At 48.5% G+C, this 18,399-nt stretch overlaps 1 protein-coding gene across 15 annotated transcripts in view; it reads left to right on the top strand.

Moving 5' to 3' along the window:
• The window catches only part of GRIK4 (glutamate ionotropic receptor kainate type subunit 4), a 413,900-nt gene that overhangs the window by 371,952 nt on the left and 23,549 nt on the right, over window positions 1–18,399 (top strand). For all 15 annotated transcript variants that reach the window (XM_023645003.2, XM_023645006.2, XM_070273803.1 and 12 more), the window contains 4 exons: window positions 8,138–8,247; window positions 11,782–11,955; window positions 15,499–15,664; window positions 17,341–17,566. In XM_023645003.2, the coding sequence (XP_023500771.2) occupies window positions 8,138–8,247; window positions 11,782–11,955; window positions 15,499–15,664; window positions 17,341–17,566 (676 nt within the window). The remainder of the gene's footprint in view (window positions 1–8,137; window positions 8,248–11,781; window positions 11,956–15,498; window positions 15,665–17,340; window positions 17,567–18,399) is intronic.

Genomic DNA, 18,399 nt, shown 5'->3' on the forward strand with positions numbered 1-18,399 from the left:
CTCTCCTTCTGCCCCTTAAATGTCCATGGCCCTTTTCTCTTCTCACTCTCCCAACTCTCTACCTGGGTAATCTCACCCACTCCCAAATCTGTAAATCTAAACCTGCCTGCTCCCCTGAATCCCAGAAGCATATTTCTAACACATTTCTAGATGTCTCCACCTTGACGTCTCACAGGCACTGCAAAAACATGGCAAACTGCACTCAGTATGTCTCTCCCTCCTCCCTTCTGCCACATCTCAGGTAGTGGCATCTCCATCAGTTACCTGAGCTGCCATTCCCTTCTCTTACCTGGCACGTTCAGTGGGTCAGCTCACCTCCTAAATAGTTCTCAAATATACTGTCTTTCCCCACTTCCTCTGCCCTGATTCAGGCTCTCCTTATATTTAACCCGAACTCTGCCATTCCAGTGGCCTGTGTCCTCCTTGAGGGCAGGGTTTTTCTTATCCATTAGTATCCCCATCAACGGGCCACAGTCATTATAAGCATTCACTAAGAAATGGTAGAGTGAAAATCATAGACTCTGGAGGCTGCCTGGTCTATTCCCAGATCCGACACTTACTAGCTGCATGTCACATGTCTCAGTTTCTTCGTCTGTAAAAATGGGTTTTCATGCAAATTTAATGAGGATGCATATGTAATGCACTTATAACAGTGCCTGACATATGCACAATAAAGTACTAGCTATTATATTTAATAAATGTGTGTGAATTTCTCCCCACTGCAGCCCATCCTTGACCCATACTGCAGCCTGAGAGTTGTTTGTTTTTTTAATTTATTTTTATTTTTTCTACAAATGTAATTCTATCAGCCTCCTACTTAAAATCATTCACTGGCTATCCAATAAAAAAATCCACTTACAAGAAAAAGGCCAATTTTGTCAGCATGGAGAACAAAGCTCGTCTTTCCTTTTCCACTTCCAGTTCTTTGCTGCAGGCGCCTTCACCCGGTATTGCTCACTACTTTCCCATCAGGTCAGCCTCTTCCTGTCTGCTTATCTAGAGTCACGCTCGTCTTCTTGCCTCTCAACCGTCTAACAAGCTCTCCCCTGCCTTCAATATCCAGCTCAAATGGCACTCTGTCTTCACTGTAGCTCCCTCGATGGAGCTGATCTCTTCTTTCTCTGAGCTGCTGCCTCTGCCTCTACCTCTATTCTAGCATTTATAAGTGCATTATGATATTCTTTGTTTATCTCTCCCTCCCTAAGTAGATCCTGGTGGGAGATGCATTGAGGGGTAGGTACCCTCTTGTCACACCATAAATTTTTATGATATAACTTTTGATATGGAAAATGCAATGATCCTAAACATGCAGTATTTACTTGATAAGTATGGAAGGAAGAAAGGGAGAGGAGGAGGGAGGTACCCTGTGATCCTGTGGGCAGTGAGCACCACTTTTTTTTGTGGCTCGTGGTTGAGCAGTACTGAGCCCCAGGAGCCTGGCTGCTGTCAGGAGGCCCAGTATTCAGCAGCAGGATGAGTGACCTAAATAGATTTGTTTTTTTCTTTCTGGCGTTTACCTCCTTGGTCTTGAGAACAGAAAGAGATGGAAGGCAGATGTTTCCGGCAGCCCAGAAACATCTTCTACTCAGGCCTGGCCGTGGCTGCCACCTGAACTCATTGCTATCTCCCTCTTGATGCCTGCATGTCCCTCATACAATATCCCACCCACCTGGGAAGGCATCAAAATCTCTGGCTGGGGTCAGGTGAGCTTCCAAGCCATACATAGAGGATCTAGCCTTTAGAATCTGGGGTGTCCCCTGGTCCTCCAACTGTGGGAGTCAAATGACAGGACATCTGAAGTTCAAGACTCCCTTGATTTTCTTGACATATTAGCTCATTTCTTTTTGTTGAGAAGTTCAAGGATTTAGTATATCAGTACAAGCCCGAGGGCATTTTGCATTCCAGGGTTTGATGGTATAGATGCAGACTGTGAGCTCTCAAATATCTGTGTGATGGAGGGGAGAAGAGTGTAGAAAAACAAAAACATTCCTATTTGACATTACAGTATATCATGTAGTTTTCTCTCCCTCTTTTTTTTTCTGCACCAGCAGTTTGCCTAATGATGTTTTGCTCAGATTAATATTAAAGTAAATGTGTATTCCTCAAGCACACACTGAGTATTGTAGCAAGGCGTCATCAGAGTGTGCCGGAAGCCAACCTGGGCTTTGACTTTTGGCACATAGGGCCCCCAAATGGATAATCACGTTTTAAAAATTCAGTGTTGACATATTTAAGGAGGTTGGGTATATGTCCAGGATATTTGTATGTTGACTAACATCTGTCTGGTGTTTCTTTATTTATGAAGCACTTTCACATACCTTGCTGGTTTAATTCAGCAATCCCCCAAGGCAGGTAGTATGAGTTGCATTTTACATAGAAGGATTCTGAAGCTAGTGGCACAGTGGAAAGAGTAGATAGTGCAATGGTGGAGGTGGCATTGAACCCAGGTTTTCGGTCTCCAAACCCATATACTTCCAACTACCTATCTTTACAGTATAGCAGGTGTATTTCTCTATGTCGAGGCCATTTGTTAGGAGATCTGTCAAGATCCTTTCTAATCTGAGGGTACTCTCTATGATCCCATACAGGGTCCCAAGCCAGTCAGAGCATCTAAGACTCCCTTGAAAATGTGAGTTTACTATTCTCCCCTATAATGTCCTGCTCCTCCTTTGGTTAACAAATGGGAAAGTTGCATACTCTTCTTTCTCTCTTCTTAACTCTTAGCTAAAGTCATCCTTCTCAAGAAAAGTTTAAAAAAAGAGGAAAGCAGACAGTGATTGTGAAAAGTGAGAAAGAAAGAAATGCCAACATTAAAGTAATACCCAGCTTTTTGCTGGATGTATTGCCCGATTCTCAAGAAGGTCTGTTTCATTTCAGAAAGACTGTCTAGGAAAATGGAGAACAACGCTAAGTAAACCAGTGAATCATTTCTAATACTGCTTAATACTCTTTTATAAGAGAACAGAAAATGAATAGAGTTCTATTCCTGAGAGCTAAGTAATGTGATAGCCCACATGACGGAAATGCGGCTCCCTGAATGTATAATCATTTGAATATTGGTTATTTATTAAGTGCTCGTCTCTCAAGAAGCTCAAGGTATTTTATCAACATCACTTTAGTAGTTCTCATCCTCTGCCTTCGTGTTGATTGTGGTGTTCCATTTTGTGGGAGAAGAAATTGGCACCCAGAGAAGTTGAGTGGCTTGCCTAGGATTACTCAGCAAGTCAAGGTCAGTGCCAGGATTAGAACGTAGGTCTCCTCATACCAGATTTCCAACCAGCAAAGTGAGAATAGACACGCTAGCATCTAGGTTATATATAGGCAACAAATCCATCTGGGTGTCTTCTGTGAAGAGGAATTAATTGCTTACTTCTTTTCTCCTCTTAGAGTCAGAAGTGAAAAGTGCATGCTAAACCAAAATATCTTTAAGACCATCCTTTGCAGACACACTGAGGGAGGCTGTCCATGGATTCCTGGGGTGGGACAAGGAGAAATCACCTCCTTCTGCCTCTTCCAGAAGGAGTCGTGGAGACTGTGTTCTCTTATCTCTTCAGCCCTAGAGAGTGTTTTGACCATTGGTCACTGCTGAGAGTTGAAGGAAACCTCTCTATAAATTGCCATTCAGTTCCAAAGACTGGAAAAACCATATGGAGGACACGACGAGCCGTTGTCATTGGCTCTGCTGGGGAGGGAATGGGGTGTGGGGACGGCAGAGAGTTGGTCTCACTAGTTTGTATGTAGGGAAATGGTGTCTAGGGTACACACCCCTTACACAAACATGAGGGGACCCACTACACATCTGACACACTCTGTCTGGGAAGGCTGAGGTGGAACTGAGTTCCAAAAGATGGAATCACTGGCTTCTAAGAGCCATCCTCCCAGAAGAGAGCTTGGTATTGCCCTAATGGCTTCCTGGGAGATCCCTGGGGGAACCCTCGTGAGTCATGTATTATAACCCATAGAAACTCCGGGAGTTACGGAAAGTGATTGTAGCCAGATGGCATTTTCCCTCAAAGCAGCTTTAGCATGTGTCACTATAGGACAGAAAATAGTACTTCTTGTCCACTGAGGAGCATCAGTATAAAATGAAGTTCCCTCCTTTGTCACATACCACCTCCCTCCTCCCCCTTCACTCATGACTCCTGTTAGACAGGGGGAGCCAACACATACATAGCCCTTCCTATGCGTTAACGCATTAGCTCTCAAATCAACCCCATGAGGTAGGTTTCATTATTATCCTCTATCACAAAAGAGGAAACGGAGGCCCAGAGAGGTTAAGTAGCTTGCTCAGGGTCACATAGTTTGTAAGTGGTAAAGCCAGGATTCCATCCTGGGCAGTCTGGGTCCAGAGTCTGTGTTTTAATTCACTATCTGTCTTGCGTTACCTTGCTCTATTATTCTGATGCATTTGGCTTCACACTCTGGAAAAGCAATTGCATCCCTACTCTAATGTCATTTCTTCCAATACACATAGAATGAGGTATCAGTGAGTTTACAGAAACTTTTTTAAGGGTAAGAGGAACTTTCGACATGTAAGAGAAGTTTAGTGCTGCTTTATAGCTCCATGGGCAGCTCCACTGCCAACATTCAGAGGACCTCACCATGCCAGGATTGTGGCCAGCCCTTTGGTCTCTCCCACCATCAGACAGCATCAAGGACGCTGGTTCTGGTGTGGTCAGTCTGAAGCACAGTACAAAAGTCAAGGGAACCAGTTCTAATTTCGGTTCCATCTAACTTTCAATCCCATCTGCAGGGCTTGACCTGTCCCAGACTTCAGGGCGTAAACTATATATAACCAATTATCTACCTTTAAAGTGCTTATACTCAGCAGAAGGAACCGACTCAACTTGCAGTCAACAGAGATGTGTATAAATCAATACAGGTGCCTATAAATACAACAGAATCACAATAAATGATGATGAGTGTAAATAAATAATGTTTAAGAGTACTTGAAGGGGGTGAGCTAGAGTAGGTTGGGATTCTGCTGGCACTGGGGAGAAGGCATAGGATTGATTAGGGATTTTATTGGAGCAACTTGCAAAGATGAAAAGGAGGGGAAGATGCGGTACAGCTGCCGTTTGAATGGAGGAGAGCACGACCTCCCTATGGCACAGCTTGACGAATGAGCACCAGAGAAATTGAAGCCATTACCAATGATTTGAGCGAGGCACTTAACCTCCCTGGGTCTCAGTTCTTCCATCTGTCAATATGGAGAACTGGGTGTTGAAATCAAGAGAATATAGTGACGCATTTTGGGTTCTTCAGAAGAAAACCGTCACCATCATAGATCCTTTGGGTTAAGGAAAATCTCTTATTTGGAAGAAATGCCTGTGGCACATGACACCTGATTTGCCCTGAGCACCAGTAACTCAGATGTCTTTTGGGAAGGAAGCAATCTAAAGCATCCGCACAGAAAAAAATCGTAGGCGTTCAGAGCTTTGCAAGTAATGTACTTCTCTTTGGCATCCTATAAGCAGCTTGGGCTCAACCCAAGCCAAGCCTGTATACGCCCAGACCCAAATCTCAAATGACTGCCCATTCCTTGCTCTTCTAGTTGGCGTCAGTCAATCACAAGTGGAATCAGATGTTGCCTTGCCAACGTGACTGATATGTTTCCAGGGGAGCTGTGTTTATGTCTTGATCCTTGTTTGTGTGATGTTCTATGTTTTATAACTTGAGTCTCCAGGAATTTTTCCCATGGCTGGGCATCCTTCCTTATCACCAATAACCAAATATGGCAGCTTTAAATAGTGCTGTCATTTTTCTCAATTTCACTCGTTGTGATATAATCAGGTATAGATTTCTGACATTGAGCATCTAATGGGGTTTCAGATTCAGAAAGCAACAATAAAAGGTTTTTTTCTCCTGGATGTCTCTCAATTGAGAGACACTGAGCGAAATAGTCATGAGTGACAGGGCACGTAGAATTCGTGTACATTTGGTCAGAGAAACTCTGGGGTATAGGAGGACCCCAGGAATGGACTAAACTAGTGATTTCTGCTGTGGCAAGTGTGTAAGCATGATCAGCTTCTTTATCCCCCTCTGGACTGTGTGTATGGATTCTGCACTCTCTGTGCCTTCCTGTTGCTGCCACTGGCTCTTAGGATGATGATGAAGACACGCTCAGCCATGATGGACATGGGAATGACTAACTGGGGACTCCAATTCTGCTGCTCTTGAGTCCTTCTTTCTATTAGAGAATTTATGTAGTGATGGGTCCAGACTTGCTCGAATAGTCTCCTCCCCATTCCTCTTCTGTTCTGTTAGTTCCTAGGCTTTGTCTCTCAAGTTGTTTCATTTTCCAGATAAATCACCTGAATGTTCTATGCAGATCAAGCATGGATGCACAAGAAGGAGAGAACTCGCAGTTGGTAGCAAAGGGCAGTTCCCTAGTCTAAGCCATACTGGGAAAGAAAACCAGTCTCAGACAGACCACCCAAGAGGTCACTGTCACACTGTAGAAGGGCAGCAAGGTCCAAGAGCAGCTGCCCCTTTGACAGAGGGGAGCTATTTACTTCCTCACTTTGCACCCTCTGGGCTGTGTCCCCAAATGGGAGTGTAAAACTGTACCCCCAAGTGCTTCTGGAATGTGCCTACAGGCTTGCCGAGAAGGGGCGGAAACCCACCGGAAGCGAGGTTGAAAGTCCCCCATGATTGGGCTGTATAGGTAGTTCCCCTTTGGGTTTCTGGGGACCTCAGCTTAAAAATGACCTACCGTGATGTCGAGGTTGTGCCATGACTGATAAGATCTTGAGCATGACAGTTTACCTGTTCCTAGAACCTCTGAGCTTAATACTGATTTTCAGTTCTATCCACGGACTTCCTAGATTTCTAGAATAAAATCGTATCATTTTCAATTTTGAATGGTCCTGAGGGAGCCTCTAGTCCAGTGGTTTCATAGTAAATAAAGAAGCAAGCCTGGTGCCAGACCAAGGTAGCCGTGGCATGCTGCAGAGGGCAGACCCCATCTAAAGTGGGCAGCCACTCTCAGCTCCAGCCAGGGGACAATGTAGCCCCAGTGTTGCCAGATCACCCCATTTTTTTTAAAAAGCCAGAAATATGAATTTTTATGTGAATCTCCCAATCATTTAATGTTGGCAACTAACAGAAAAAGGGTAAACCTTGCAGGGTAAATAACAAGTTGTCTGAGGGCTGTATGTAGTCTGCAGGCCACCAGTGTGTCACTTTTGATCTAGTCTAGCTCCGTCCAAGGCAAGAGAGGGGTGTGCACTTGCCCAGGATCACACAGCTAAAGCCTGAGAGCAGACTATTGAACTCTGTCCTTCTCATTCCATTTTATTACTGTCCATCCATCCATCCATACTGTCCTGCAGAAAATGACTGGGAGCTTGGTGCCCAGGTTTCTGTTCCTGGCTCCATCCTTCGGCTCTCATGACTCTGGCCAAGCACACCCCTGGGCTGGGGACAAACCATGTTTTCCCCCAGCATTGTGGTAGGAGCCCTGGGTTTTGTGTCAGAAAGTGCGCCCTTGAGTCCCGGCTCTTCCACTTTCTCGCTGTGTAAACTTGGACACATGTCTTGACTGCCCTGGGCTTCGGTTTCTTTACTAGTTTAGTTTCTAAATTTAGTATCTAAATGAAGATAATAATCTGTGCCTCACAGCACGGTTTTGAGGTTTACATGAGAAGGTCTTACTGTGTCTGGGATCACTCTGCAAACAAAAGCCCCAGCTGAGCGATTGCAATAGCATCCTCATGAGAAAGACACGCATGGCAAAGAGGGCTGGTGCTATTGTCGTGCTCCAGCCCCATAGACATCAACAGCCCAAAGGTGCTCCTGAGCCCACCACACCACCCCCGGGAGGACACAGGGCAGTCCACAAGGGTCACTCGGGGCTGTCCCACTTGCCCAGCACAAAGCCACCCTCAACCTAGGAAGTGACGTGGCCTGGGCTGTTCTTTTGTTCATCTGCTGAAATGAGGGCTGGACAGGGGTTTCGGAGTAGCCGCCTCTACATCTTCAGCCCCACTGTCATTTAAACTAATCACCCAAAACCCAAAGCAATGCAATCTGGGGCAGGCCCATGCTCCCGACACCCCCTGGCCAGCCCTGCCCTGTCCAAGGGCCATTCTGACTGAATGTGTACAGTGAATCTTGTTTTTATCTCCCTTTCCAGGGGCGCAAACCCGGCTATTTCTCCTTCCTGGACCCATTTTCTCCGGGCGTCTGGCTCTTCATGCTTCTAGCCTATCTGGCGGTCAGCTGCGTCCTCTTCCTGGTGGCTAGGTACACTCCTCTCCCCGTCCCTGTCCTCACACCGCCACCTAGTGTCCACCTCTGGGAACTGCAAGGGAGGGGGTGGGGAGCAGGAAAGGGGGTTGATAAGACCTTGGTGCCAAATTAGAGGGTGCCAAATTAGAGGGACGGGAGAGGGACTCAGGACCTGAACTGCTCTCTGACCAGCTGTCGACCTGGTACTACCCATCCACCCATCTACACGCCCATCCGCTAACGTACGCAATGCAGATAGGTGAGCTTGTCCGAAGTTGCTTCTGCACCCCTGCTTCTTCCCCCTCCCGCTCCCCAGTCCAAGGCCCCCTGCTTGTGTATGAGCCTTGGGAAGGAGAGGAGGGGAGGAGGTGACAGGAAGATCACTCCGATTAAGCAGTATGCCTTTGGCTGCCCTGGTGTCACTCTTTGCCAAGATCTGTCACAAAGTGCTGAATGACAAGACACAGAGCCTTTGAATCTGGGGTCGCGGGGGGGCGACCAGAGGCCTTGGAGAAGGCAAGGGAGAAGGCCTTCTCTGAAGAGGGCCTGGCCCTTCCCCAACCCAGATCTGCCTGTGAAAACACAGCTGCCTCATTGAATGGGAACCATGGAGGGTGGCAGATAGCAGGAGGGCAGGATGGAGAGAGGCATTTGCAATTAATGTTGAGACAAATGGTCCAGATCAGGGGTTGAGGAGAATAAGGTCTCCCCTCTCCCTGGAAACGAGAGACTGTTCCTGAGCCCCCGGAAGACCCTGAGGAGCATCCCATGGCCGAGGTCTCCCAAGAATGTGCACGGAGAGGATGTTTCTCTCTGAGGCTAAGGGCTGTTGGACCAGCCTGGGCTTCGGGAGAGCCAACTTACTATGCAGAGCAGAACAAACCCTAGTGGCTCAGGGGTCACTCATTCAGAATCTCTGCTCCCTGCTCAGTGCTCAGCTTACCATACGGAGGATTAGAAAGGGCTGCTCCGCAGGAGCAGAGAATTGCTCAGGCTGAGCTTCGAGAGAGCTGGCAGTGACTCTGTTCCAGGTGTCTCCTCAGGGATCTCCTTTGCCTCGGGGCCACAGTGGCAGGAACAGATGATTCTACAGTATATGTTCCACCTCTGTGGGGTGGGGTCTTCCCCAAGAGCCTGCCTGTTCAGTGACTCAAAGGGAGCATGTGCTCTCTCCAGTTAAAAAACGGAGCCCCAAGGACCTACAGGGTGCCTAACCTCTGGGACAGTTCCCAGCCTGCCAGGAGGCATCGCATCACTCACCAGGTGCCTCTTCCAGTGGAGATCAAAGCCAAGTCCAGGAAAGCCATCCTGGGCCCGCGAGAACCAGCCATACAGAGAAAGGTTGCTTACCACCTGGTCGTCTTCAAAGCCTGCTGTGTGCCACTCAAGTGCCACCTGCCCCCCTTGGGCCTGTAGGCATCGCCACTGTCAAGTGTCTGTTGTCAGTGACAACGGGCGAGCCGTGCGGGAGCTGGCACACAGTCTGACACGTCCCCTCCCCACCTCATCACTCTGTCCGCTGCTCCTTTCAGGAATGGTCGCCTGAGTCCCAGTTCCACTGCTCTGTCGTTCACTCTTGCACCTTTGACTGAGCCCCATAGGTAGACCCCACAGCTCTCAGGTGACCTCGAGGTCCCTATAAATGGCCTTAGGGCTTGGTTACCAGAGGCATATGCACACAAGCCTGCTTCACCGTGCCCACTGCAGTCTGAAGCTTTTCAAGCAGCCCTGGAGGTTTAAACAGATCCTCTTCCCTGCTCCCCCCAACATACACACCACTCCCCAGGATTCAGCATTAACAAAAAGATCAACAAGAAAATGTACTAAAGGTCTGACCATACAGCCTATATATATGTGTGTGTATATATAGATATACATCATATATATACATTGTACATATAATACCCTATATATATGTATAACATCTGAGCTTGGGATAATCTGACCTAAGGGAGTGGTTTTCGTGCAGGGTTCTATGGAGCAAGAAGGCTCCTGAGAGGTACCAGAGACTTCGGAGGGGTGGTGAGAGGGGCTGGGCAGTCAGCTCCGGGGCCTCACCCCGTCTTCATCCAGACCAGCTCCACTTTTATCTCATATATTGTTCTTCTGGGTAAGATTTTAGAGGGGAAAAAATGTTTGAAAACCGCTGATCTAAGGCTGTTCACAAGCCACCTGATATCAAAGTCACACAGGCAGCTTTTACAATTTTGAATTTCCATGTCTGATAGTCTCAGAATCTCCAGGGGTGAGGCCTGGGAATCTGTATGTTCAAAGCTCAGTTCCAGTGGCCTGTAGGCTCGGGATCCATCGAGGTCAGACACCACGAGTACAAGCCAGCTCTGCAGGCCACAGAGGGAAGGAGCGCATCTCAGGACACAGGGGCACTGATGGCACGTCGGCATTGTATTCGGAAACAAGCAGCAGCCAGGTAGATGTGGGCAGGCCACTGCAGAGTCCCAAGTGCAGATCAGGCTGAGTGGAGGGACGAGGAAGGCCAGTGATGACAGATACACCCTGTGAACACGCAGCTCCTGCCCTGCTTGGCTCACACCCCTACTCATCTCTCTCTGTGGGGGAAGGCTCTGTGGGGGAGACTGGCTGGGGCCGTTGAACAGAGGACGGGAAGCGTGTGTCTGGCAGGCAGGAATAAAGGGCCTTCTAGACATCAGAGGCACTGCTCAGAGAGGCTGGCGTGAGGCTGAGAGGCACAGTGGGAGGGAGTGCCACCTGCCTCACCCAAAGGCAGAGAGCTTAGAGCAGCCCTTCTCGACCCTGTGTGCTCATCACACTCAGCCAGGGAGCCTTAAAAAAATACTGATGCCCAGGCCCTACCTGGACAAATTAAACCAGAACCTCTGAGAGTGAAATCTAGTCATTGGCATTTTTTAAAAGCTCCCAAGTGAGTCTGAAACTCACACACGGTTAAGGACCACAGCCTGAGGGACCATCTAGGCCAGTGTTTCTCAAAGTGTGGCCCCTGGGCCAGGGGCATCAGCATCATCTAAGAACTTGCAGATTCTTAGGCCTCACCCAGATTTACTGAGTCAGAAGCTTCAGCAGTGGAGCCCAGCAATCTTTGTTTTAACAAGCCTTCTTGGTGGTCTTGATGTAGGCTGAAGTTTGAGAACCACTGTTCTAGGCTGAGTGTTTTCGAACTGTGGTTCTTGGGGATCCTTGGGGTCCCCTGTGATCACCTTGGGGGACTGGGGGTGCAGAAGAAGCAACTTCCCACCCCTTGACCCCTTGACACTCCTAGTTTCCAGTCAAGGGGCTCCACTGTCATCTGTTTTGTATATTGGAGTTCCATTAGAATTTATTTTGAAAAAAAAAGAAAAACAATTCGAAAACTGCCAATGTATTCCAACCTCCTCATTTTCGCTGGGGGAAATCCAAGTTCAGCAACGGGAAGTGGCTTGCCCAAGGCCACAAGGCCAGTTACTGAGGCACAGAGGTGAGGCCGGAAAGGAGAGCTCCCCAACCCCCCAGCACCCCTGTCTTCCCTTCTCACCGCCTGCCGTGGCACTGGTCTATGTTCCTTTTCTCCTGCAGGTTGACCCCCTACGAGTGGTACAGCCCCCACCCGTGTGCCCAGGGCCGGTGCAACCTCCTGGTCAATCAGTACTCCCTCGGCAACAGCCTCTGGTTTCCGGTCGGGGGCTTCATGCAGCAGGGCTCCACCATCGCCCCTCGCGCCTTGTCCACCCGCTGTGTCAGTGGCGTCTGGTAAGATCCCGGGCAGAGAAGCGGCCTGGTCCAATGGGTTGGAGAACCCAAGGGGGTCCTCGGATAAGCCCTGCTCCAGCTAGGCTGCAGGTGGGCAGGAACCTTAGCATCACTGTAGGAGAGCCTGAGGCCTCTGTCTTTCCAAATAGGCTAGCGGGGAGCTGAGCTGCCTTCTGCCGCTCAGAAGGTTTGGGGGCAGTGGGTGGACGAACTGTGTGGCATCTCATCCTTTCCCTTGCTCTGCCTCGGAGATCTGGATACAGAGGGGAGCCAAGGCAGGAAGGGGGATGGAGTGAGAAAACAGCTGGAAGGCCCACAGCAAAGCAGTGATAACTTCCTGACCTGGAAATGACCTGCAAAGACACATGCAGATGTTTGCAAATATGAGCGTGCACAGGAGTCCCTGCAGGAGGAGTCCCAGCGGCTGCCACTTGACGACCCCTCTACCTGCTTCCTCGAGCTTTGTCCCTCTGCACTGGCTTTGGGCTTGCCAGACCTGTCCACCTCAGCAGGGGTGGGAAAATGGAAACTCTCAGTCACTCAGAGTGGGCAGGACCTCGGGGAGAGAGTTGACAGCAAGTAGTTCAAGCTCTGGTCCACACAGTAGTCAGCCAGCCTCTGCCTGAAACTCCCCTCTCCGCTTGGCTCATCCAGGGCAAAAAGAACACGGTCGAATGACTCGATGTACAGGAAAGCTCTTTGAAAACTCGAAAGTGCTACGTAAATGTATGGACTAATAATTGCTATTGGACCATTATGGGGGAAATGAAATATCTATGTGTAGTCTAGAGGCAGGTTTGCAGAGTACAAGCTCCCCATCTTCACTCAAAAGCCCTCTGTTGGGTTTGGCTCTCACCGCTTATAGGACTTACAACCTTGCTTCTGCCGCTCCTTCTCAGCCTGTGTAAGCCAAGGGAAAAGTGGTGTCTTCACCCTTGGGCACCAGTGCTCGGGGCAGGGGGTGGTCTGGACAGTTACCTGAGGATCCACTGGACTGTGGCTGATGGGGAGGTGAAAACGCAGCTAGGACAGTGAGCCCTTCCCAGCTGGGGTGTCCATTTTCCCTGATAAATGATAAATACAGTAAGATTTAAACCAGTTGGGCAAGGCGCTCAACCATTATCGGATAGTGCCCAGAAGTCACGAGTGGATTTCCATGGGGAACCAGGTCCCATGTTCCCCAGAAGAATGGATGATCTCAGCAGGGATGGCTACAGAGCTCCCCTGAAATCCAGGAAATCTAGGCAGAAACCCAGGAGATGAGCAGAAGTCAGCTGCGGATTTTGATCTCTTTCCATCTGGGGCTGTTTCTTCCAGAGTGTGCTTGTTCCCATGCTCTGCACGTAGGGCCCATTGCCTGTTTCATCCACCTGTCAGCTCCCCGCCCCCTAGGAATTCCCTCCTGCCTGAGAGCTGCAGAGGACCACCTGTCCTGCAAGCTGGCCACAGGCGACTGGGTTGCTCCGCTCCACGGAGTGTGTGGGAGGGGGCTCAGCCCTCCCCAGCCCCGACCCTGAGGTGTTAGTGTGCCTGTCTGCCTCTCAGAGTTCTTGGTTTTCAAATCAGGGCCTCAGCTTGGTTAGCTCCCTGGGGGAGTGGGAAGTCAGAAAACATGGCCATTGTGGCCTCCTTTGGCTTCATCACCCAGAGCAAGTGACAGAATGCCATGTCACTAATGAGAATGCCAGCTTTACAACTGATAATGCCCCTTTCACACAGGAACAAGCTTCCACTGACCCCTCTGGAGAGAGCGTGGGCATGATTTGCTTTCTCAGGAGAGGCAATGGGCTTGCACTGAACTACCTGTGCTCTCTGACTCCCCTTGTGACCAGTGGCATAAACAGCCACATGGCCACCTAGGGTGGAACAGATGCTAGAGTGTAGCAGGGGGCTGAGGGAACCTCCCCAGCCAACTCAGAGGTCATGTCCACACCCTGGGCTCGTTACCCAGGGCACTAGCAAGTGGAGCTGAGCATTTCAGAAGACTGGCCTCTGCCTGGGGGTCACTCACCCCCTGGCCTCCTCTGGGGAATGGTCATGAGAAACAACTTGCAGCAGAGTGTAAGATCCCAGGCAGGAGCAAGGAAAGCAGGTCTGGAAGATAGAGGGACACCTGGCACTTACAGGTCACTAATAGGGAAGGTGGCCAAATGATTTTCATTCCATCTTCAGGCTGAGGGTCTATCTCTACATTTCTCTACATCTTGCGTTCATCTAGTCCTTTACAGATTATTAGTCACCAAGGACCTATTATCTCATTTGATCTCACAACTCTCCAAAGACAGGCAGAGCAGACATTATCCCCGTTTATTAGACAACCAAACGAGCCCAGAGGAGGCGTGTGGCTTTCCCCCAAGGGCTCACAGGTGGAATGGGACAAAGCCAGAACTAAAACCAGATCACTTTACTCTGGTCTGGCACATCCATGTGCCCACTGAGTCCGTGGGTGCCTGGGTCACCTCACTCCTGGGAGGCAGCCTGCAGGAATTTTTGGACACAGTGACACAGGGGACAACGGAACTGCCTGTTCTTGAAAATCTACTTGGAAGCTGCCGCCTGCTGATTCCTGTGGTGAACCCTGTGCCTTAGTTGGCAATGTCTTCGTGATGAGTAAAGCCTCATTAATTCAGACTCCACTGATTCAGAATTTGTGATTATCCGACCCAAATTGTGCTTCCTTCTATCTCTGAACCCCTATAAACAAACGGATCGGGATGCAGAGCCACACTGCTGACCAGGTGGGAGAGGCCTTATTTAACCCACTTAACAGAACAAACTGGTTTTAATGGCTTTAGGGTGTGTGCCGCCTGAGTTACAAAACTATTCTAATTTTCAATGAGTTCCCTCTACCCCATAAAACAACCTTCTGTTTTGGAAGAGCATGACCGTTGTGAGAGTGTTTTCTAATTCCGACTTCTCAGCAGTTCAAAAGTGTTTTTCACCAGTTAGTCTTAAAGAGTTTCTGCTGTTACAATTTGTAGAACTGGTTTTAAAATATGGAATTATCAGTGCGTTACTTGGCGAGTTACTTCGCTTCTCTGAGTTTCCGCATCTGTAAAACTGGGATAAGAGTTTTACCTCCCTGAGTTGAGGGAGTGCATGAGCGTGTGTGGGGCTCGTGGCAGGTGCTCAGCACATGGCGATGCTTGTTGAGGGTTGGCTGCATCAGGAGGAGGCAGGGGGCCCATCCCTGCTGTAGCTCTGAACAGAGCCCCCAGAGCTGGCACCTTATCTGGTGCTCTAGTGCGTTTCTCACAGTCTCCCAAACTGTTCATATGCACGGATACACCTCTTCTGAGTGACAACCCAATGATCACCTCCTTTAGGAAATAAGGGGGAAAAACCAACTGTCTTCTAGGCAACTCTCATAAACACTAGTCATTTCTGTTGACATCGTATGCCCTACCCCCTTCCTCTTCTCACACTAAGCAGAGAGCTCCTTCAGAAGAAGGACACCTGGTCTCCACAGCAGAACTTGGGATGGGGGCTAAGACTCCTGGCAGTGCCCAGGCAATGATGACTTCCTGGTCTTCTCCTGCCTAGGTGGGCATTCACGCTGATCATCATCTCATCCTACACGGCCAACCTGGCAGCCTTCCTGACTGTGCAGCGCATGGATGTGCCCATTGAGTCGGTGGATGACCTGGCTGACCAGACCGCCATTGAGTATGGCACAATCCACGGAGGCTCCAGCATGACCTTCTTCCAAGTAAAGCCATTTGGTTGTTCAGCGACACTGAGCTGGAGTCAGGATGGGGCGCTGGGAATTAGGCAGAATAAAGTTGAGGTGTTTGTCTCTTAGAGATAAGAACATCTCTTTTCATCCCATTATCTCCTTTGAACATCTAGTTTGGAGGTTCACGTGGGGTCTATTTTTCTCCTGCTCCACAAAGTTCCTCTGGAATGAGGTCCTCAAAGCACTTTGGGTTAATATCAGCCTGCCCTGGAGTGTTATACATGAGTGATCAGTGGCACTGAGATGATTTTAGGTACAATGTGGCAGAACTATTTTTAACTGCGATCTTTTCATATGTATTTTAATGAGTATTAGAAAAAAATTATGCAGTGAATCTAACCTGTACTTTTATTTATTTATATTACTGCATAGGATGAGGCTAATGTATGCATTTACACTTTTTTTAAGTGTGTTCAATTTTCTAGGTGGTACTTAGACAAAGCAAGATTAGAATGTATACAATGACTGAGGTATAAGGAACGCTAAATGAAGATGAACTGGTTTCCTTGATCCCAGATCAGATAGGTCACAGATCAGGACCCTACTGGCTTCTCTGAAATTCCCTTGCAAGAATCAAGAGAAGGCCTTGCCACAATGGTGTGTTAGCTGGCAGACCAAGGCATTGATTACTAAAGCTGACAGAGCCGGGCCAGACACAGGAGTAGTTTTCATTGCTTCAGGATCTCTAGGGACGTGGATTTAAGTTCAGAGGTGTCTAACCAACCTACTCCCCAAGAAGATCATTTTCACATGAAACAAGGCCAAGGCCTTCAGTTTTGTGTTTTCTATACAAGACTCAGTGCCTCTCAGCACAGGGACCAGTGAAGCCATCATGCAAACACGGGATTTGCATAGACCCCCAGAATTCTCTGGCATTTTGTTATTTCTAAAATGGAAGCCGGCATTGGATATGTGATTGATAAATTGGTTTAAGGTCGATAGAAGAGGGTGGCACTGTTCTTTCAGGTCGTGTCCCTTTAGAAGTCCTCAATGAGTCTGAGTTCACTGCCCCCACCTGAAGGACGGTGAAGGACACAGCCAGAGTTTCCATTCTTACTTCTGTCAGCACAGGGAGGTTGGCGATGGAAGACCTGTCTAGGAGATGAGGCAAAACCAATTATCAAACTACGAGGCAGAGTTAACAGTGCCATAGGACCCTGTTCCTTCTTTGTCTTTCCTTAAAAGCTATCAAAGGCAGCACTCCCTCCTCCTGCCATTACGCAATGGCATTTGGGAGACAGAAAGGGAAAAGGTTATTGAATGTAATGAGGGAATGACTGAGTAGCAGAAGGGCCAGGATTTTTTTTTTTTTTTTTTTGTGTGGAAGATTAGCCCTGAGCTAACTACTGCCAATCCTCCTCTTTTTGCTGAGGAAGACTGGCCCGAGCTAACATCCATGCTCATCTTCCTCTACTTTATATGTGTGACGCCTACCACAGCATGGCTTTTGCCAAGCAGTGCCATGTCCACACCGGGGATCCGAACTGGCGAACCGCAGGCCACTGAGAGGCGGAACGTGCGAACTTAACCGCTGCACCCCCGGCCTGACCCAGGGCCAAGATTATAAGGCTCACTTTGATTCCCTCACTTTTTAAATCAACATTTCCTGTCTCTTTTCCTGTTCCTCCTTCCTTGTGTTCTTTTCTCAGAATTCCCGCTATCAGACCTACCAACGCATGTGGAATTACATGTATTCCAAGCAGCCGAGCGTGTTTGTGAAGAGCACGGAGGAGGGAATCGCCAGGGTGTTGAATTCCAACTACGCCTTCCTTCTGGAGTCCACCATGAATGAGTACTATCGGCAGCGAAACTGCAACCTCACTCAGATTGGGGGCCTGCTGGACACCAAGGGCTATGGGATTGGCATGCCAGTCGGTATGCAGGAGAGGAACAGCCTCCTTGGGTAGCTTCATCCAGGCAGGGGCAGAGTAGCTAGAACCACCCAATGCAGCATTGAATGCAACATTAGGTGGGCATTCTCGAGGTTGGACAAAAAAAAAGCAAACTCACATACTTCCACTAATCAGTGATCAGTTTTCAATCCTGAATTATTGAAGGGCTAATTGATTAGTTCTTTTTTTTTTTTTTTTTTTTAAAGATTTTATTTTTTTCCTTTTTCTCCCCAAAGCCCCCCAGTACATAGTTGTATATTCTTCGTTGTGGGTCCTTCTAGTTGTGGCATGTGGGACGCTACCTCAGCGTGGTCTGATGAGTAGTGCCATGTCCGCGCCCAGGATTCGAACCAACGAAACACTGGGCCGCCTGCAGCGGAGCGCGCGAACTTAACCACTCGGCCACGGGGCCAGCCCCTAATTGATTAGTTCTTAACTGATTAATTATTAAAGGCATGTTGATGCCCTCGATGAAGTCTTTAGGCCTTTGTTCTCCCCTCTTCTGCTTCCTGCCCTTTGGCCATTTCTCTGTTGATTGACATCTCTACTAGCACTGGGAAGAAAGAGAAAGTAAAACTCAAATGAATTAATTCTCCTGTTAGTGTCCCTGGTGAAAGGTTTACTGCAAAAGGGAACTGACGTGATTAGATGAGATGGCTTTCAAATCGTTTCTGGTTCTCACCAATCCATCTACTCCGAGTCGGCATAGGTAACCGGGAATGGGTGGTAAAGCTCTGGTATTCAGCCTGCTGACTGTGTCATCCAGTTTGTTGTAGGAGGGTAGAGATGTTTGGCTTCCAGAAAGGTGTCCCAGCT

Source organism: Equus caballus, chromosome 7 (genome assembly GCF_041296265.1).
Source record: "Equus caballus isolate H_3958 breed thoroughbred chromosome 7, TB-T2T, whole genome shotgun sequence".
In the NCBI taxonomy this organism is placed as follows: domain Eukaryota; kingdom Metazoa; phylum Chordata; class Mammalia; order Perissodactyla; family Equidae; genus Equus; species Equus caballus.